At 36.1% G+C, this 22,790-nt stretch overlaps 1 protein-coding gene across 6 annotated transcripts in view; it reads left to right on the top strand.

The window, feature by feature from the left end:
• TTC6 (tetratricopeptide repeat domain 6) overlaps positions 1 to 22,790 on the top strand; it is a 246,741-nt gene that overhangs the window by 97,956 nt on the left and 125,995 nt on the right. For 4 of the 6 annotated variants that reach the window (XM_058429880.1, XM_058429881.1, XM_058429882.1 and 1 more), the window contains 2 exons: positions 5,530 to 5,671; positions 17,929 to 18,033. In XM_058429880.1, coding sequence (XP_058285863.1) covers positions 5,530 to 5,671; positions 17,929 to 18,033 — 247 coding nt within the window. Of the gene's footprint in view, positions 1 to 5,529; positions 5,672 to 15,705; positions 15,761 to 17,928; positions 18,034 to 22,790 lie in introns of those variants that run through there. The other 2 variants (XM_058429884.1, XM_058429885.1) reach the window with 2 other exon arrangements.

Below are 22,790 nucleotides of genomic sequence, written 5' to 3' on the forward strand. Positions count from 1 at the left end.
AATTAATAGTAACCTCATTTTAAATTTCTGTTATATCCACTTTGAACAAATAGCCCCGTCAGTATGACAGTTTGGGATGACAAAAAATCATTTCAGTATGCACTATCAGTGTCTGGTAAGAGTTTACACTTGTGTATTTCTGTTTTTACTTGGAAATACCCAAAAAGGAATTATTTGAAAATTTGTTTCCATAACTGCCAACATGTGAAAGCTGGATTTTTAAAAAAGTAAAGCAGTATCATTCCAGCAGATGTCACTGTTTGCATGTAGCAATGAAGTTACAATGATTAAAAATACAATTTCCCCCTCCCCAATCATGTTTTGTAAAAAAAAAAAAAAAAAAAAAATTATAGTTTTACACTTAATCTTCTATAGGCTTGTTATTTTATCAGGACTGTATTTTCTGATCTTTTTAAAACATACGAAGTATTCATATGCCTCTGCTGCAGATTTCAAAGAAAAAAATTATAAAAGACTAAAGAAAGCTATTTGTAGATTAACATTTTCAAAAAGACGAAAACCTAAAGCTTTTTCCAGACCTTGGCGTCTGCTTTTTAAACAACATTCTCTGTATGTTAATGTTTTTCAAATTGTGGATTGCAGCCCAGTGAGTGGGTTGTGAAATCAGTTTAGTGGTTTGCTGTGAGCACTTTAAAAAATGGTATCTAGAATAGAATCATTGCATGTGAGATTGACTTTGATGAAAGTTTTGTGTGTGAGCACTCTTCAAATTTCCCTGTATACATCTTCTATGAGTTACCCAAGAGTGACTGTGAGCAACATCCTGTGAAGCCTCTCTCAGGCTTTTGTATACTAATGAGCAAGATAAATTTGTTAAGGAAGAGATAGTGAAGCTGTGATGGAGAACCTCTCTGTTAGGGTCATACCAAGGTAGGGGAGGATTGCTGGAGGGAGATCCCTTCTCCATGCTTCACAAGATGTAGCTCATAGTCACCTTTATGTAGCTCATAGAAGATATGTGCAGAGATTTTTTCAGAGTACTCACAGCTTAGAACAAATGTTTTCCAAACTTCTTTAACAGCATCATACAATCAGAAATACATTTCTCTCTCTGGCCTCATGGGAGACCAATATTGACCCAAAAGGAGGTTTAACTTTCACTCTGAGAGAGGTGGGCTTGTTTCCTTCATTCAACTCCCTCAATGATCATAAACTATAATGGTTGTAATATCAATCACTTTCTTAGCATATTCTGTGTGCAAGCCTCTTCACATACATGATTTCTAAGGCATTTGACTCTGAAAAACTCAATCACTGTTGCCATTTGTAAATGAGGAAACAGATTGAAGAAGGAAACATAGCACAGTGAGGGGCCCAAATTCTGTTTTTTAACCTCATTCCAAAGGCTCTCTCTTTCCACTATATCAGTGATTTTTAGTCTTCCTTGAGGATAAGAGTCATCTGGGTTGTTTGATAAGTGTATCAATTCCCAGGCTCTATCCCAAACCTACTGAATTAGAATCTTCAGAGAAGGGGTCTGGGAAGGTGTAGATTTGATTTCATCCCAGGATATTCTCATGATTAGGCTGTTTTAGGAAAGATTGAGTACCTTAGTGGTTCTCCATCTTCAGAGTGCACAGAATCACCTTCAGGGCTGGTTATAACACAGATGGCTAGGCCTCAGCTCCTGAGTTTCTGACTCATTAGGTCTGTGGTGGGGCTCAATAACTTGCATTCCTAACAAGTTCTTATATGATACTAATGCTGCTCGATAGGGAATACACTTTGAGAACTACCCAGCATCTCATGCCTTACCAATGATTCTGTTTCCCAGGGCAGAGTCTGGGGCTGGCTTTGGCTGTGAGGCTTTTCTTACTCAGCCAAAATTCCACAATATTTATTTAGTACCTACTCCATTCAAATTTTGGGGAGATAGAAAGTGAGTAAGTCTCACTTTTTCTCCCAAACAAGCCTATGCTCTCGTGTGAAAAAGGCATATGGAATAGAATGCAGTATATTGTATAACGAAAGAGCAGATCAAATGCAACAGGGAAACCAGGGAGTCAGACATGAATCTGGGCTTGGTAGAGGAGGATTTGTAAAGGTCTCATGGAGGAGTTGAGATCTGAAGGTCTTGCTCTCATCATTCTCCATTTCCATAGCCACTCAGTACTATAATGGCCTGTTGATTTTGCCTGTTTCCCCTGTTGCTCCTGGAGTAATCCCAGCACATAAGGCATTTTTTTTTTTTTGCATTGCAAATGTAGCTTGGGTGGAAGGTTGGGAGAAGGAAGCAGAGTTTGCAAAGTAGATGGTGCCCAGACTGTGAAGGACCCTGACTGCCAGGGTCAGGAGCTTGGGTTATATATAGTGTGTGTGTAGTCAGTGAGATGTTTGGAGAGGGGGTGACTGATAACAACAGTTGCAGGGATATGTGGCTTGGATTGGAGGAGGGAGGGTCTGGAGGTAAGGGACCAGCAAAGATGGTATCACAGGACTCAGTTGAGAGAAGATGCAGTGAACAGGAGACACATCATGGAGGGAGAATGAACAGAAATAGTCATTACTGTTGGGAGTGAGGAAGAGATTGGTGATGAAGAGATTTTCAGTCTGAACCAATGAGATAGTGGTGTTTTTCAAAGAGAACTCTAGAAAGGGTTGGTTCTTTTTTCTGGACAAAAAGAAGGAAGCACTGAAAATCCGGATAAAAATTTCCAGGTAAGTGCTTCATCTTTGTCATACAGGAGTATAAAGGCTAACCTTAGGTATGCCTTTCCACCAAGGCCCCCACTCATGTCTGCCAGAGCTATGCACTCTAGAGTGTTCAATGACCTTCACTTCCTTCCAACCAATCCATATTTCCATTAGCGTGCTTTTGGAATGTGAAAGAGCAAAAGACAATAAGTTGTAAATGACTTTTACTATCCTGTTTCTGGCTTAGAGCCAGATAAAAGTACAGCAGTGCTTCTAGATAACTTCTTAGTCACTGCTCTCCTCATCACCATCTCCCTCTCCTTCCAACCTATCTTAAAAATACTTATTGCACCCATTAACTCGTCATTTAGCATTAGGTGTATTTCCTAATGCTGTCCCTCCCCCTCCCCCCACCCCACCCCACGAGTTAATGGGTGCAGGAAATCAACATGGCACATGGATACATATGTAACAAACCTGCACATTGTGCACATGTACCCTAAAACCCTAAAGTATTAAAAAAAAAAAAAAAAAGAAACAAACAAACAAACAAAAAGTCTAAAAATAAAAAAAAAAAAAAAAAAAATACTTATTGATCCTGATGTCTGTATTCACTTGGCTCATTTTCTTAGTCCCTAGACCTTCCCCTGTTCTTTTGTTTTCCTGGATACACTGGAATTCAGCTTCGGAAAACAGAAACATCTTGTATTTGTCTGTTCATATGCTGCTAATCAAGACAGACCCGAGACTGGGTAATTTAAAAGAGGCTTAATTGACTCACAGTTCTGCAGGGCTGAGGAGGCCTCAGGAAACTTACAGTCATGGTGGAAGGAGAAGCAAACATGTCCTTCTTCACATGGTGGCAGCAAGGAGAAATAATGAACAAAAGGGGGAAAAGCCCCTTATGAAACCATCAGCTCTTGTGATAAATCACTCACATCACGAGAACAGCACTATGGGGTAACCACTCCCGTAATTCACTTACCTCCCACCGGGTCCCTCCCACAACACACGGGGATTATGGGAACTACAATTCAAGATGAGATTTGGGTGGGGACACAGCCAAACCATATCACAGCTTTAGCTATTTTAAGCAAAAAGGGACTTAGTAATGGGAATTTGGTGTTTTAAAATCAATGAGAGGGTTAGAAAAATGGGGCATTAGATAGGGAGATCTCCCAGGGATGACTCACAGAGCATGTTTAACTGGCTGCCTAGGGTGCTGCTGCTCCTGACACAGGAAGGTGGCAAATCTAGAAGCCAGCACTGGCAACATACCACCTTAACTGAGATTCAGGGATTAAGTAGTCTTTACTGTTACAGCTTTGAACTCTGGAGCCACACTGTGTCTGTTTGACATGCTCACTGGCAAAAAGCAAACAAGTAAAAAACACAACTCACAAAGTTGTAACTGGAACACTGCTACAGAAGAACTCAACATTGTTATGACTGTACTTGCCAACAGAAACATCAGAACCTTCTGCCTTCTAATTGCATTTGGTTAGTGGATTCTAAATAATATCTAGAACACTGGCTTCTGGAACCTCTGCCCCAAGTTAAAACAATTGTGCCTCAGCCTCCTGAGTATCTGGGACTGCACGTGTGGTGCCACTACACCCAGCTAATTTTTGTATTTTAGTAGAGACGAGGTTTCGCTATGTTGGCTAGGCTGGGCTTGAACTCCTGGCCTCAAGTGATCTGCTTGCCTCGGCCTCCCAAAGTGCTGGGATTACAGGCATGAACCACCATGCCTGGCCAAGAGAGTTTTACCTCTCCATCCTTGGCAGTTCAGGAAAGCACATTAGAAGGAGGATGGAATGGGTGTTAAGTGGCAGTGGTATTCACCTTGCTGGGTGTAGAGTTTTAACCTCTCTTTGAATTCAGGTATTTTAGTAGGTAAGATAGGAAGCTTTTATTCATGACTCTACTCTGACAAAGCCATATCTTCTTCAGCCTGGCTCTGAGTGGGTCTACTTCTTAACAGCAGGTATCATGGGATTTGAGGATTTCAGTATGTTATTAAGCAACTGAAATCAGTTGGGTTTTTGTATGCTTAGTTTTCACATTTGGTAACTCATAAAGTGTTTCGTTCTATAATAGTATATCAATAAGTTAGAGGGAACAGTTGCTTTAAATGCTTCAATGTGAAATTGATATATCTATATTATGTATGTGGCACATGACTATATATATATTCTTAGATATTTTGTCTTTATATTCATTTTATATTAATTTTACAGTTAAGTGTTACAATACAAAAGTTAATGTATTTTTAAGCCAGTCTGTAGATCAGTAATTAATGACACATTTTACCTTCAAATTTTGATTTATCTCATCTGTTTAGCTTAATCTTTTATTGGTAAGTTTTGTTCCATATATATTCTTATGTATATGTAGCTTGTAGCCTAGAAGAAAGACTTGATGCCTACACAGTTTTCTGTTCATCTCAGCAAGAAGGGAAAACCATAATGTGAGAAGGCACTTCTGTTTAGGCTGATGCTTTGCCCCACCCAAGAAATGAAACTTTGCATGTATGTGTGAGCTTGGAATGGGGAGTAGGTGAGAGATCAGAAGGTAGAGAAGTTTTTTTTTTTAACCTCTTTTGTAACTAGACTTTCATAGGGTGAATTTATTATTCTAGTATAATGAAACAAAACCATCATAAATATTACTACTAAAATGTATTAAGAACCAGATATTAGCATTTTTTGGATTATTCCTTATTTTGGATTATCTGACTTCTACACAATCTCTGTTTAGTGCAGATGTCAAATGTCCATGTGTTTATTTCAGTGGAGTTGTGAAATGAGGGCAAACATCTTATACTTTGTCAATTACTTAAAAAACAAACTTATTGTTCTTATCACATTGTAGAATATTGTATGGAATTCCTGTTATGGATGACAACCAAGAATATGTCCATATTCCTCCAACACCGCAAGGGATACCGCCTGAATTGGCACAAGGAACTAGAGAGCGTGCTCACAAACCACACTTGCAAGTCTTGGGAAAGAAAGTAAGAACTTTCTTTAATATTAGTTTTTTGTACCTCACAGGTCCTCAAACTTTTTGGTTTCAGGAGACTTTTTTCACTCTTAAAAATTATTGAGGGCTGGCCAGGTGTGGTAGCTCATGCCTGTAATCCCAGAACTTTGGGAGGACATGGCGAGAGGATTGCTTGAGCCCAGGAATTTGAGACCAGTCTGGCCAACATAACGAGACCTCATATCTAAAAATAATGACCCAGCCTGGTGGCACACGTGTGTGGTCCCAGCTACTTGGGAGGCTAAGATGAGGGCATCACTTGAGCCCAGGCAGTTAAGGCCTCCACTGAGCCGTGATTGCCCCACTGCACTCCAGCCTGGGCAACAGAGAGAGACCCTGTCTCAAAACAAAATTATTGAAGACCTCAATAATTTTTTATGTGAGTTACATCTATTAACATGCTAGGAGGCCAATAGAGCCTTGGGGAATCTGAGGGACTCTAACAAAAGATCTAGTATTTGTGTTATCACAAAAGATGGGGAGAGACAGAAAAGTATTGAAATAAATAATGTCTGAAAAGTTACCAGTTTGGCAAAAGGCAGAAAGCTATAGATTCAGGAGCCTGAGCAAATCCCAAACTGGAAAAATCCAAAGGCATATAGACCAAACCACATAATATTCAAACTTCTGAAAATGAAAGATAAAGAAAAACCAAACATCAATCTAAGAAAAGTGGGAGTGGCTATATTAATATCAGATAAGATAGACTTCCAAGCAAAGAAAGTTCTCAGAGACACAGAGGGGCATCATATTAAGATAAAGAAAGCAACGAAAAAGAAACAACATGCTACCTGTAGGGGAAAAACCATTTGAATGGAAATGGGTTTCTCATGAGAAGTGATGGAGGCCAGAAGTAAGTGGCAGAACATTTTTCAAGTGCTGGAAGAAAACAATTGTGTTCCCAGAATCCTATGTCCAGAAAAATGTCCTTTAGAAATAAAGGAATCAAGACGTTCTCAGATAGAAGGAAATGAAGAGAATTTGTTTCCAGCATACCTAACCTAAAAGAATGGCTAGGAAAAGTTCTCTAAATAGAGAGAAATGATAAGAGAAAAAATCCAGGAATATGTAGAAGGAACAAAGCACATGTAAAGCAAAAATATGGGTAAGTACAATAAAATTTCCTTCTCCTTTTGAGTTTTGTAAGTTATGTTTGTCCATTGAAGCAAAATTTATCATGCTGATGTGGTTGTAACAGAATATAGAGGAAATATTTAAGGCATACTATAAATGGGAAAGGGTAAAGAGACATAAAGGGAGGTGAGATTTCTACATATCACTTGAACTAGTAAAATAATACCCTCAGTCAATCATGGTAAGCTATATTTATAAAATGTAATACTTAGGGTAACAATTTAAAAGCTATACAAAGAGATATACTAAAAACACTATAAATAAAAGTAGAATTCTAAAATATGTTCAAGTAATGTACAGGAAGACAGGAAAAAGAAAACAGAGAAACAAAAGAAACCAGCCACAGCAGACAGGAAACAAAATCTAAAATGACAGACTTAAGCCCTAACTTAAATGTAAATGGTTTGAATTTAGCAATTAAGTGACAGAGTGGTAAAATGGATTAAAATACATGACCCAGATATATAATATTTACAAGAAACAAATTTAAAACATAATGATATAGCCAGTTTGAAAATAAAAGAGTTAAAAATATGCAAACACCATTCAAAGAAAAGTGGGAATGGCTATATTAATATCAGATAAGATAGACTTCCAAGCAAAGAAAGTTCTCAGAGACACAAAGGGGCATCATATTATCATAAAAGTGTCAGCACATCAAGAAGACATGCCAGTCTTAAAAAATATATGCATCAGACAATAGAACTGCAAAACATGCAAAGCAAAATCTAAGAACTGAGAGAAGAAATAGACAATTCCACAATTATAGTTGGGGAGTTCAGCATTTCTCTCTCAAGAATTCATAGAACACTTAGAAAATCAGCAACAACCCCATCAACCAGTAGGTTCCAGTTGAAATTTATAGAACACTGTACCCAACAAAAACAGAATGCATATTCTTTTCAGATGCCATGAAACATATACCAGGATAGAGCAAATCCATAATGGACTAAAACTAGAAATCAGGAAGAGGAAGATAACAAAAATCTCCAAACACTTGGAATCTAAACAGTACAGCTATAAATAATCTATGGGTTAAAGAAGAAGTTTCAAGGGATTTAAAAAATACATTGAACTGAATGAAAATGAAAATACAACATATCAAAATTTGTGGGACATAGCTAAGCAGAATTTCTAGCACTAAATGTTTTCAATAGAAAAGAGAAAGTCTCAAATTAATAATTTAAGCTCCCACCTAAGAACCAAAAAAAAAAAAGCAAAATGAACCCAAAACAAGCAGAAGGAAGGAATAAAAGCAGAAATCAATGAAATTGAAAACAGAAAAACAGTAAGGAAAATTAATGAAAGAAAGAGCTAGTCATTTGAAAAGATCATTGAAATTAATCTCTGGCAAGACTGACAAGAAAAAAAGAAAAGCCAGAAATTACCAATATTATAAATGAAATGAGATGTTACTACAGACCCTGCAGATATAAAGATATTAATATAGGAATACTATGAACAACTCTACACATGCATACATTTGATTACTTAGATGACATGAAGAAATTCTTGAAAAACACAAACTACCACAACTCACCCAGTATGAAATAGATTATTTGAATAGCTCTATAAATATTAAGGAAATTGAATTATTGATTTATAGAACATTCCCCTTCTCCCAAATATGTAAGCCCAGATGATTTTACTAGAGAGAATTCTACCATACATTTAAGGAACAATTAACACCGATTCTATACAATCTCTTTCAGAAAATAAGAGGAGGGAAGACTTCTCAATTCATTTTTTGAAGTCAGTAATACCGTAGTATCTAAACTAGGCAAAGACAGTAAAAAAAACAAACAAAACAAACAAAAAAAAAAGAAAGAAAAATGTAGACCAGTATCCTTGCTATGGTTCAAATGTTTGTCTCCTCCAAAACTCATGTTGAAATTTAATTGTCGTTGTAACAGTATTGAGAGGTGGGACCTTTAAGAGGTGATTAGGCCCTTATGGGTGGGAAGAATGCTATTGGAAATGGGCAAGTTCAGCTCTCTTTTTCCCTTTTGGCCTTTCCGTCTTCCCTTTTGGCCTTTCCATGTGAGGACACAGTAAGAAGGCCTACATCAGATGGTAGTGGCTTGATCTTGGACTTCTTTCCACCTTCTAGAACTGTGAGAGAATACATTTTTATTCTTTATAAATTACCCAGTCTCAGATATTCTGTTATAGCAGTGCAAAACAGATTAAGACAACTCATAAATATTGGTTATAAAAATCCTTAACAAATGTTAGGTCATAGAATTAAAAATACATAAAAAGAATTATCCACCAGGACTTTAGGGAATTATTCCAGAGATTTGAGGCTGTCTCAGTATTGGAAAGTCAATCTACTGTAATTCATCATTTTAACAGAATAAAGAAGAAAAATTGCATAATCATATTAATCAATGAAGAGAAAGCATTTGACAGATTTCATCACCCATTTTCATGATAAAATTTTCAGCAAAATAGGAATAGAGGGAAACTTCTACAGCTTGATAAAGAGCAGCTGCAAAAACCTACAGCTAACATAGTATTTAATGGTGAAAGCCTGATTGTTTCCCCACACCACTCTTATTCAAGATAGTGCTGGAAATTCTAGGCAGTGCATTAAGGCCAGAAATGGAAAAAAAATCTTGCAGACCAGAAAAGAAGCAATACAGCTGCCCCTATGTGCAGATGACATGCCAGTCTATATAGAAAATTCTGAGGAATCAGCCGGGTGCAGTGGCTCATGCCTGTAAGCCCAGCACTTTGGGAGGCCAAGGCGGGCAGCTTGCTTGAGCCCAAGAGTTTGAGACCAGCTGGGGCAACATGACAAAATCCCATCTCTACAAAAAATACAAAAGTTAGCTGGGTGTGGTGGTGGTGTGTACCTGTAGTCCCATGGCCTTAGGGCTTTCTGGGAGGGTGAGGTGGGAGTATCACCTGAGCCTGGGAGATTGAGGCTGCAGTGAGCCGTGATCATGCTACTGCACTCCAGCCTAGACAACAGTGAGATCCCCATGTCAATAAATAAATAAATAAGTTCTGAGGAATCTGTACAAGAAAAATCTCACAGAACTAATAACTGAGCTCAGTAAAGTGACAGGATGCAAAATAAACATGAATAATTCGTTGTATTTCTATGCATCTGTGGATGAACATGTACTGAAATATATACCGATATTAAAACTATATAATTTATAATTGCTAAAAACTGAAATAATTAAGTGTAACTCTAACAAAACATGTATAAGAGTTAGATGCTGAGGACTACAAAATGCTGATAAAAGAAATAAAAGTGATCTAAGTAAATAGAGAGATTCCCTATTTATAGTTTGGAAGAATCAGGATAGTAAACATGTCATTTCTCCTCAAATTGATACACAGATTTAAGCAATTCCTGTCAAATTTCCAGCAAGGCTTTTTTTGTACATGTAAACAAGAGTATTCTAAAGTTTGTATGGAAATGCAAAGAAAGTAGGAGAGCTAAAATAATTTTGGATAAGAAGAATAAATGGGAGAAATCGGTTTAGCTGACTTCCTGACTTACTATATTACAGTCATTAAGATGGTGTGGTCTTGGTGGATGGGTAGGCCTATGGATCAATGGGACAGAGTAGAAAACCCACAAATGGACTCCTACAGATATGCACAACTGATTTTTTTATAAAAATGCAAAAATTATTCAATGGTGTAGGATGGCCTTTTCAAACAATTGCTGCTCAATCAATTGTACATCCCTTAGCCAAAAAAGGAACCCTGACCTAAGTCTTGCATCCTATAAAAAATGTACTTAAAATAATAATTCATAGACACATGTAAAATATAAAACTATTAAACTTGTAGAAAAAACATTGGAGATCTTTGGGATTTAGGGCTAGGCAAAGCATTCTTACACTTGACACCAAAAGCACTATTTGTAAAAGAAAAAACAGATAAATTGGACTTCATCAGAATTAATCTTTTTTCTCTACAAAAGACCCTGTTAAGAGGATTAAGTACAAGCCACTGACTCAGAGAAAATATTTTGCAAAACACATATCCAGCAAAGAATTAGTATCTAGAACACATAATGAATTTTCAAGACTCAGTGTAAAAAAATCTAACTGGAAAGTGGGCCAAACCATTAATAAACATTTCAACAAACAGGATATGTAGATGGCAAAGAAGCATATGAAAAGATGCATAACATCATTAGCTATTAGGGAAATGCAAATTAAAACCACCATAAGCTATTACTACAGAATGGTTAAAATAAAATAATAGTGATAACACCAAATGCCAGTAAGGATGTGGAGGAGAAATAGGATCATTGATATATTGTTTTTGGGAAGGTAAAATGGTACAGCCCTCTAGAAAGCAGTTTGGTAATTAGAAAAAAACCCAAAGTATGCATGCAATTCTGTAAGATAAAGTGTCTGTCCAGGCATGCATACAACCCAGCAATTGCATGCCTGGGTGCTTACCTTACAGAAATGAAAATTTATAATTACATTATTATTTGTACACAAAAGATCATCACAGCTTTATTAATGGAAGCCAAACTCTCTGTGGGCTTCTCACAGTGTACCCATACCAGAGTAAACTGCAGCCTTGAACCATTGCTCAGCCTCCTTACCCGTGAGCTATCAACACTGAAGCAGGTTGCATAGTGAAAAAAAAAAAAAAAAAAAAAAAAAAACTCAAACAGGAAACACTCTGGATATCCTTCAGTGGGTTAAGAAAACTGTGGCACATCCATAGATGGAATACTAATCACCAATAAAAAGGAACTAAGTATTGATACATGCGATAACAATGAATCTTAAGAGAATTGGGCTGAAAAATCCAATTCTAAAAGATTACATACTGTGTAATTTCATTATATAACTTCCTTGAAATGGCAAAATTATACAAATAAAGAATAGAATAGTGATTTCCAGGTTTTCAGGATGGGGGTTAGGATTAGTATGACTTTAAAGGACAAGGTAGATCCCTCGTGATGATGGAAATGTTTTGTAGCGTGACTGTTTCATGTCAACATGTTGTTTATGATATGGTACTATGGTTTTGCAGGATGTTGTCTTTGGGCTAAACTGGATAAAGGGAAGATGGGATATCTTTGTATTATTTCTTAAAACTGCATGTGAATCTACAATTATCTCAAAAAAAAAAGCCTAATAAAGAAATTGTGGTCAGTGGAACAGAAAAAAAAGAAAAATAAGAAAAAAAATGTGGCCTCAGTTAAAAAGATAATTGTTACATGATGATTTGTACAATAAAAAAGCTTGTTGCAATTGAAATCTGAAACTGTATTGATGACTTCCATACTTTATTATATTAAAATCTATTGTTTTATCTTGTACTTTGAATGGATCTTTTACTCATGAGTTATTTCAAATAACATCACACATTGGTTATTTGGAAAATATTGTTCAGTTATTTAACTCTTCAAATGTTGACACATTTCAGTATAATACACAATATCAAAATAGCTTATTTTTAAAATTGTCAGAAAAGTTCTTTAGCATTGGGAACCTTGCAAACTCATGGTAAGGGACACATGTTTTCCAAAATTCTAATTTCTGTTCAAAAGCTCAATTTTTTTCATTGTCACAAATACACTCGGGTGTTTTATTTGAAGTGACAAGTGTGCTTCATTCCTTTTCAAGAAAAATCTTGCCATATACCCAAGTCTCAATAAACATGGTTTGATGTTTGTTTTCTTAAATGAAAATGGAGGCTAGTTCCGTTCACAACTCAAACAACAGCACACATGCATTTCCTCCAAACCACCATCATACTTCACCATGGCCACAGATGTATTTTGTTTGTATTTCTCATTTAATCACATTAAATATTAAGATGTGTGGAGATTTAATAAAATTAAAATTTTCCCTTCTTTCTGGTGGGCATTTTTAAGGTGCTGCTGTCTTGGTTCATGCTTTGGCACTGTGAGTTTCACCATATCTATCTATATATATGTATATACACACACACACATATATACACATATGTACATATGTGTATATATATATTTTTCCCCATCAGTGCAAATGTTAAGATAGTGAAAAAGGCAAATAATCTTCCCCAGGGTCTCAGACTACATTTTGAAAACTGATATTCTGCCTTAGGTTTCATTTAAATGAAATTTAACTTGACCCTGAAACTAATTTGCATGTCTCTTTCCCTTAGTGAAAAGAATACTCTGACCTTGGGTCATCAGTAGGAACAAGAGTTATTGCATCAGCTTGTAATATGCATCATGGCCTTAGGAGGTATGCAGGCACTGTTAAACACAAATTAACCCAGGATGCTTCAGAGTTAGTCATTCAGTTTGCTATGCAACAGCCATTGTCCTTTCAAGTTCTGGCAGCCACTACCCCTGTTGCTTCTAATATTTTCCTAGGACTCTTCTTGGAAAATTCTGAGCATTGCTGGGGGAACCAATTTACCATGGTTAGTCTTATTTACTAGTTTAATTTAGTAAATTCTCTCCTGAAGGTGCATCTGTACTTTCCCTTGAGAGCAAATTACTGTTGTTTAGTGACAGCTTTCCTGCCCTTCCCACTTGGAGACTTGTATCTTACTTCTAGGGCAGTAGTTTTATTCTGGTGGTTTCAGCTGCTGGAAGTGTACTCTGTGGGAAAAAGTACTGTACTGTATGTGACATAGCATTTGAATACCTGAAATCCTCTTAATTTGTAGGTGATCCTTAGAAGATTTGCCAGCTGATTTTAGAAGAGTTTATTCATCTTTTAGTAAGGACTTCCTGGCTCTAGGTCTGTACAGCATAAAGTGATGCACTATGTCCAGCATAACAGGACAAGTGAGACCAAAAACTTAATTTTGAAGTCTTATGCTGGAAAAATTACCTGGCAACTGTAAAATCTGCCTTTCTCAAAATACTGTACTCTTCTGGAGACAGGAAATATATGATGAAGTATATGGAATAGTTGAGGATTTTATCTCTGACTAGAAATAAAAGCACTCCAGATGCAGTGACAACTTACAATAGTGAATCTTTATTTACTGGGTTTGGGTTTTCATATATTACTCTGGAAAGTCTGTGTATCATCCACACTCCAGATGTCATTGGTAAGCGTTCATTTTTAAAGCTAGAGTTATGTTTTTTTGCAGTTGATGCTTTAAAATTGAGCTCATTTTCCTAGTGAAAGACAGATCATTTTGGGGGAAAAGGCATAGTCCAATTAAATATTATTAAAAGTAAATAAAAATATTAAAACAATTATCAATAATATTGTGGCAAAACATAATTATCAATAATATTGTGGCTTCATAAAGCTATTTTAAAATCTTACCACATTTTCTTCAAGATCTTGTCATGAATACCTGATTATTATTTTTTGCATGTAACTATTAAAATTTTTTTTCTTTTTACTGTTTTATTATTATTTTGTTTTATTTATTTATTTTTTTTTGAGATGGAGCCTCAGTGCAATGCCCAGGCTGGAGTGCAATGGTGTGATCTGAGCTCACTGCAACCTCCGCCTCCCAAGTTCAAGCAATTCTCCTGCCTCAACCTCCCAAGTAGCTGGGACTACAGGCATGTGCCACCATGCCCAGCTAATTTTTATATTTTTAGTAGAGATGGAGTTTCTCCATATTGGCCAGGCTGGTCTCAAACTCCTGACGTCAAGTGATCCACGTTGCCTGGGCCTCCCAAAGTGCTAGGATTACAGGCGTGAGCCACTGTGCCCGGCTTATTATTTTATTTATAATAGTTTTATTTTTAAAAAATAGTTTTAGACTTACAGAAAACCTACAAAGACAATATGGCAGTTTTCCATATATACCACACTGTGTTTCTCCTATTATTAACATAGTAATAGTGGGTTGAATAGTTGTCTCCAAAAGATATGTCCAAGTCCTAACCCATGGTACCTGTGAGTGTGACCTTATTTAGAAAAAGGATCTTTGCAGATGTAGTTAAGGATCTTGAGATGAGATCATCCATAGGGTGGGCCTTGAATCTGGTATGACTGGTATCCTTATAAAAGGAGAATGCCATGTGAACACACAGAGAGACACTCAGAGAAGAAGGCCATGTGCTGGTGGAGACAGAAATTGGAGTGATGCTGCTGCAGGCAAAAGAATGCCAAGGATTGCCAGCAACCACTGAAGCTGGGAAGAGCAAGGAGGAATTCCTCCCTAAAGTCTTCAGAGGGAGCATGGCCCTCCCTTCACCTTGAATCCTGAACTGTGAGAGAATAAATGCTCGTTGTTTTAAGCCATCCAGTGGTAATTTGTTATGGCCACCCTGGGAAATTTATATGACATATTATAGTAGTATGGTGCATTTGTTAAAATTAATGAACCATTGTTGATACATTATTGTTAACTAAGATCCACGTTTCATTCAGATTTCCTTAGTTTTTATGTGATGTCCTCTTTCTATGTCAGGATCTCATCCAGGGTACCATATTTACATTTAGTTGTCAAGTCTGCCTTAGGCTCCTCTTGGCTGTGGTAGTTTCTCAGACTTTCCTTGCTTTTGATGGCTTTGACAATTTTGAGGAGTTCTGGTCAGGTGTTTTGTAGAATGTCTCCCATTTGGGATTTGCATGATCCCCTCCCCTCCCCTCCCCTCCTTTCCTTCGAGACAGGGTCTTGCTCTGTTGCCCAGGCTGGAGTGCAGTGGCATGATCATGGCTGACTGCAGCCTTGACCTCCAGGGCTCAAGTGATCCTCCCACTTCAGCCTCCTGAGTAGCTAGGACTACAGGCATATGCCACTACACCTGGCTAATTTTTAAATTTTTTTGTAGGGTCTTACTATGTTGCTCAAGCTGGTCTTGAACTCCTGGCCTCAAATGGTCCTCCAGCCTTGGCCTCCCAAAGTTCTGAGACAGGTGTGAGCCACCACACCCAGCCATGATGTTTCTCTGATTTGATTCAATTATGTGATTTTTGGAGGAAGACCATGAGTTAAAAAGTGCCATTTTCATCAGGTATCAGGGGTATGTACTATCTACATGATTTATTAAGGTTGATGTTAACCTCGATCACCTGGCTAGGTAGTGTTTACCAGGTTTCTTCATTTAAAGTCTGTCTTTTTTTCCCCTTCCCATATTATTCAGAAGAAAGTCACCATACACAGCCACACCTAAGAAGTGGGGGGTTATGCTCCACCTCTTTGAGGGTAGAGTGTCTACAAAAATTTATTAGAACTCTTCTATATAGGAAGTGTGTCTATTCTTCTCATTCATTTACTCAGTCATTTATTTATATCAGTATGATTTGTGAATATTTACATTATACTTTGAGCTGTAATCCAGTACTACATTATTATTATTAGTTTTGATAAAATTATTTGATCTTTGGCCATTGGGAACTCTCAGATGGCTTCTATGTCTCTTTTGACACCCTATCATTGTGGGATTTTTTTAGAACACTTTCTTAATTTTTGGCAGTATTAGATATTCTAGGTTCATCTTGTATATTTCCTGCCCCAGTCCTAGAATCAGCCATTTCAACAAGGAGCACTGGGTCTCTTTACTGGGGAATATAATTAAAAACTAAGATCCAGGCAGTAGGTGTGCTTGTTTCTACTAGGCATTGTTGCTTCTAGGTCTTGTCAGCTGTCAAAGCAAGGAAATATATGTGTGTACACAAACTTGTATAAATAAATACATGTATCTATACATATTCCTATATGTAAACATCTGTATCTATAGTAAGCTAAATATGAGTTCTTACTGATGCATCCAACTCTAATCCGTTACCTCATGGGTCATTCTAGTTTCCTTCCTTTTTTTCTACTCCAGCAGTGACAAACCAGGCTTCCATAATTCTCCCTCAATTTATTAAATTTTTCAGTTCCAGTGCACGTGCATAGAAGTATCAGAATTGTTAATTCATAATCATGTGGGATACAACTTTATTACCTAATGTATAACACTATGTGCATAGTTCCTTTTGCCTTTAGTTTTATGTACACATTTCCAAAGTAACTGAGGTCAACAACTTTTCCCCCCACCCCCTTGGGTGAGATTGTTTCATATGTTTGTAATACAGTTAGACTATTTTATTACATTCTGCATTCCATCCTGGGATTCCTCCTGACCTCCTAAATGATTTAAAAAAATTCATATTAAAGGAGAGGTCATGCATATTTAGGGTGATATGGCTGTAGGCATAAATTTGCATTACATTAAAATTCACCCCTTGTGCTTCAAAGTTCAATGGGTTTTTAAAAATGTATAATGTCATGTAGCCACAATTCCAGATCATACAGAATAGTTTCACATCCCTAAAAAAATCCCCTAGACCTGATTAATTTTTATTTGGAAAAGAAATACAGAAAACAAACTAGCAAACACCTGAGAATATGTTAGTAAGATTTTGGAAATGTTAACATTTTGTCATACTTGTTTCATATTTTTTAAAATAAAAATTTTAAAATTATTAAATTAAGGCCTTTTGTACTTCTTAATTCCATTTCTCTTCCTCCCTACCCAGCAGTTACTGGTACAATTATAGTAGTTTTTCCAGTCCATGAGTTTATACTTTGCTAGATGTATTCGTGAGCCTAACCAATAAATAATACATTTTTTGTGTTTTCTGGATACATTTATATAAATGACATATTTTATATGATTCTTTCTAAAACTTGCTTATTTTCTTCTCAATACCTGCTTCTAAGATCCATCTCTAGATCATAATTTTTGTGTTTTAGTGTGTTTTATAGTGTTTATGAGTATACCACATTTTATTTATGTTACTCTATTAATGGACATTTAGATTGGGTTGAATTTTTTTATTTCATGTGCTCTGTGAATATCCCATACTCATCTCCGCATCCCTGGGTGAAAGAATTTGCCTAGACTATGTAGCTGGAAGTTAAATTCCAGGAAGATGTGGCATGTGCACTTTCTACTCTACTAGATACGGCCAACTGGCCTCCAGTGTGCTCTACAAATTTCCCCGAGTCCTTAGCATCAGTTGGTAATGCAGACTTTCACATTTTTGCTAGCCTGATGGCTGTAAAAAAATTCTTTTCCATATTTTCAGCAGCTGTGGAACCAAAAATTCTCAGCAACTAAAAATAATTTTGACAGGAGATTGAGTTTTTACTCTCAGGGCCATTTCTTACCATTTCTAATAACCTTTTATGTTATTTTCAAAGATGTGTGCTTATCCAGAATTCACGAAGTTGTTTTGGAATACAGCTGCACCTAAATTCTCTGTTCCAGAATCTGTCATGAAGGAGACTCTATATCCAAAATATGAGGTAACATACCGAATGGGTTTTCTTTATTATTGTTGTTGCTATTATTTAATAATTAAATTGTATAATTGGCTATGACATTAAATTTTACTGGACATTTATGTAAATTACCAGACAGTTATTGCCATAATTAGGATTAACTGGATGTCACTACAGAAGTTATTTATATATGTAAATAATAATTATATGTGTGTATAGAAATATATACCTACATACTTATAAATTTATAATTTTATATGTGTATATATATATAATTTTTTTGGAGATGGAGTTTTGCTCTTGTTGCCCAGGCTGGAGTGCAATGGTGCAATCTTGGCTCACCGCAACCTTCGCCCCCCAGGTTCAAGCAATTCTCCTGCCTCAGCCTCCCGAGTAGCTGGGATTACAGGCATGCGCCACCACACCTGGCTAATTTTGTATTTTTAGTGGAGATGGGGTTTCTCCATGTTGGTGCGGCTGGTCTCGAACTCCTGACCTCAGGTGATCCACCCCGCTTGGCCTCCCCAAGTGCTGGGATTACAGGGATGAGCCACCACACCCGGCCATAATTTTATATATTATGTATGTATATTTTAAAAATGTTATACTTATCCATGTGACTTTAGCTAGTTAAGAAGAATATTCTGTTTGATTTTTGAAAGAATGTTTTATTTGAGAGTTCAAGATATAAAGCTACTTGAGTTGTTTAGAGATCTTCATGGTATTTTCATTTGTTTTTAAAATCACATTTTAAATTAATGCTAAAAACATTTAATAATACCCAAATGTTGTAATCTTTTTCCTTCCCTTAAAGAAGAATGATTACTCTCAATTTATGTTATACTTATCATTTTAAAAATTAGAAAAATGAGGAGAAATAAAACAAAATAACCTATTATTATTCTCCCACAGAGAATTGCTGCCTACTTTTTGGTTCATTTCCTTTGGTTTGTAAAAATTCTTCTCGTTTTTCCTCCTCCTCTTTTCTAATTTTTCCTTTTTTTCTTTTACAATATTTCAGCGATGAGCATCATTGTACATAAATTTTTAGTGGCATTCAGAATTATTTTATTTGCACAGCATTGTAGGCAGCTTATGAAAACACATATATCAGAAAAGGATAAAACAAAAAAGTTAAAGAAATTGTGGGGAAAACAGAACATGAGTAATAGCATAATAAAGCCAGAGGTAAGATTAATATGAAGAAATTCAGTTCATGTATGCTGTTGCTTGAAATGGGGTCATCAGTTTATCTCCTAGCTTTCTTGCAACCAAGGCCTGATGGAGTCTTGTTCATATTTAATGTGTTGATACTACATGTTTAGAATGTTAATATTGAAATATCTTTGCGTTTCTTGGATTACTTGTTCATAGTGTATTATTGTTAAATATTATGTTGAATTCTGTTAGGCCATATTTTATTTTTAATTTTAAATATATACTCATGGGTGAAATATCTGTGTAGCGCATTTTTTTTTTCCTTTGTCGGACTTTGCTATCAGAGCTATTCTTGCTTTATAAGGTTAACTGGATAGCATTTCATCATTTTTAATATTCTGAAATTGATATGGCTTAGGAATAATCTTGAAAAGTTGGAAGAACTCACTATTTGGACTCATCTGAGCCATTTGGTAAAGTAATTGTTTGATAATTAAAAATTTTTCTTTTCTAATTCTTAGCTTATTCATATTTACTATTTTTCTTGTCAATTGGCAACATATCCTACAGTAAGCTATGTATTTAATTGAGATTTATAAGTTATATACATAGAGTTGCATATATTTTGTCAGTTTTAATATTCATTTCTAATATTGCATCATTTTCTTTTTCCTTTCTGATGGTGTTTCCGATATTTTTTTCTTAGAGTAGAATTTTTAGAAAGTAGTGTTTTTCTTTTTTCATTTGTTTTTAAATTAAATGCTTTCCCTATATTTGTCAGACTACTATACTCATACCAGTATAACACCATCCCTTTTATTTTATTTTTTTAGAAAGATGTATAATATGTATTTCCCTGGCTATTAGATATCATGGCCAGTCAAGCAGAAAAACACATGAGTTTAACCCACCATCTTTGACCAAAAAGCTTTTGTATTAATTACTAATTCAATGTTGTTACTTCGCCCTTTTAACATATTTTTGATTACTGGCTTTCTGCTTTCCATAGAATGTTGACATTCTATGTTGGCATTTTTCTAATTTTTTTTTTTTTTTTTTTTTGTGGCGGAGTGTTACTCTATCACCAGGCTGGAGTGCAGTGGTGTGATCTTGGCTCACTGCAACCTCTGCCTCTCAGGTTCAAGCATTTCCCCTGCCTTAGCCTCCCGAGTAGCCAGGACTACAGGCGTGCACCACCATGCCTGGCTAATTTTTTGTATTTTTAGTAGAGATGGGGTTTCACCGTTTTAGCTAGGATAGTCTTGATCTCCTGACCTTGTGAGCTGCCCACCTTGGCCTCCCAAAGTTCTGGGATTACAGGCGTTGAGCCACCACGCCCAGACTCTGATTTCTTTTGCTGAAAACTTAATTAATTTCTTCATGTTTCTTCTTTTTTAAAAATAACATAAGTAATTTATGAGTTTTCTTCTGTGTACTTGACCTTATTTCAAACCTTTTCATTTGCAGTGTCTTTATTTATTTTCAAAGTAATTTCTATTGCAGTTTTCCTTTTCTTTTTGATACACCATAGTGTTTAAACATTTTAAAAAAAACTTGTTGGAATTATTTTGTTTAAATTTTATTCTTAATCCTTATTAGTGTAAGAAAATATATTCTTCAAAATACCAGTTTCTTGGAATTTATGGATATTTGCTTTGGGTTGTGCTAGATATCCCAATATCTCTCAGTTAATTCAGTGGTATTATTTGTTATCACTTTGATATTGTGGCCAGACTAAGCAGAGCACACCTTAGGAATCAGTCTTGAATCTGAATTCTACTTACTTTCTGGGTAACCTCCTACTATTATTTTAACCTCATGAAGTCTCAGTTTTTTTGGTTTGCAAAGTGGGTCTTTTGAGGATTTAATGAGACTATATGGTGCATTGCTCGATAAGTAGTAGGTGCTCAAATAATAATAGACAACTATTATACTGTAATATTGTTACATTTTATGTGGCATATTTATTTCATTTGATCTCATAAAGACTTTAATTAAATACAGATTTTCAATGAAGTTATGTGTCAATTTTTCCATGTGTTAGCCGGGCATGGTGGCTCACGCCTGTAATCCCAGCACTTTGGGAGGCTGAGTTGGGTGGATCACTTGAGGCCAGGAGTTAGAGACCAACCTGGCCAACGTGATGAAACCCTATCATTACCAAAAATAGAAAAAAAAAAAAATTTCCACGTGTTACTAACAGTTTTACTTTCTGCGATTAGAAGATGTTTTGTCTTTATTATGAGTTTTGTCTCTTATTGATTTGAAATGATCCAGTTTGGCCTATTCAGTGCTTGAATTCTACTCTAGTATGTCTAGCCCTGTGTTCTTCTCTCTGTGTTCAGAAATATTTTTAGGTTAATACTTTTTATTGTTTTTGTTTTGTTTTGTTTTAGATGTGCCCTATAAATAACATATGGTGTTTTGGTCCTACTATTATTATTTTATTTTGTGGTTTCTGTTTTTTTTAAATTTCTGTTCTCTTTTGTTAACTCCCTACTGTCTGTGCTGTTTTCAGAGTGGCAAGGGCTATTACAATTACTTCAGAAATCACACTAGTGGTATATGAATGCTTATTTGTAGTAAAAATTCAAACAATAAAGATGAATATGACATAAAGAGCAGTCCCCCTCCTTAATGCTGTCCTTCTCCAGTTCTCTTCTCCCTGAAGTTGGCCGTTGTTAAATGCATTTTGTATATCCATTCAGACATTTTCATTGTCATTTATGTCATGCAGGTGTGTGCAAATTAATACTTTTACATATGTGGATTTGTAATTTATATTATTCTTTTTTTTTTTTACTGTAAATTTTATTTTATTTATTTATTTATTTATTTATTTATTTATTTTTTATTATACTTTAGGTTTTAGGGTACATGTGCACAATGTGCAGGTTTGTTACATATGTATCCATGTGCCATGTTGATTTCCTGCACCCATTAGCTCGTCATTTAGCATTAGGTATATCTCCTAATGCTGTCCCCGCCCCCCCCACCCCCCACCCCACAACAGTCCCCGGAATGTGATGTTCCCCTTCCTGTGTCCATGAGTTCTCATTGTTCAATTCCCACCTATGAGTGAGAACATGCGGTGTTTGGTTTTTTGTCCTTGCGATAGTTTACTGAGAATGATGTTTTCCAGTTTCATCCATGTCCCTACAAAGGACACGAACTCATCATTTTTTATGGCTGCATAGTATTCCATGGTGTATATGTGCCACATTTTCTTAATCCAGTCTATTGTTGTTGGACATTTGGGTTGGTTCCAAGTCTTTGCTATTGTGAATAGTGCCGCAATAAACATACGTGTGCATGTGTCTTTATAGCAGCATGATTTATAGTCCTTTGGGTATATACCCAGTAATGGGATGGCTGGGTCAAATGGTATTTCTAGTTCGAGATCCCTGAGGAATCGCCACACTGACTTCCACAATGGTTGAACTAGTTTACAGTCCCACCAACAGTGTAAAAGTGTTCCTATTTCTCCACATCCTCTCCAGCACCTGTTGTTTCCTGATTTTTTAATGATGGCCATTCTAACTGGTGTGAGATGGTATCTCACTGTGGTTTTGATTTGCATTTCTCTGATGGCCAGTGATGATGAGCATTTCTTCATGTGTTTT

Source organism: Hylobates moloch, unplaced genomic scaffold (assembly GCF_009828535.3).
Source record: "Hylobates moloch isolate HMO894 unplaced genomic scaffold, HMol_V3 SCAFFOLD_16, whole genome shotgun sequence".
NCBI classification, from domain to species: domain Eukaryota; kingdom Metazoa; phylum Chordata; class Mammalia; order Primates; family Hylobatidae; genus Hylobates; species Hylobates moloch.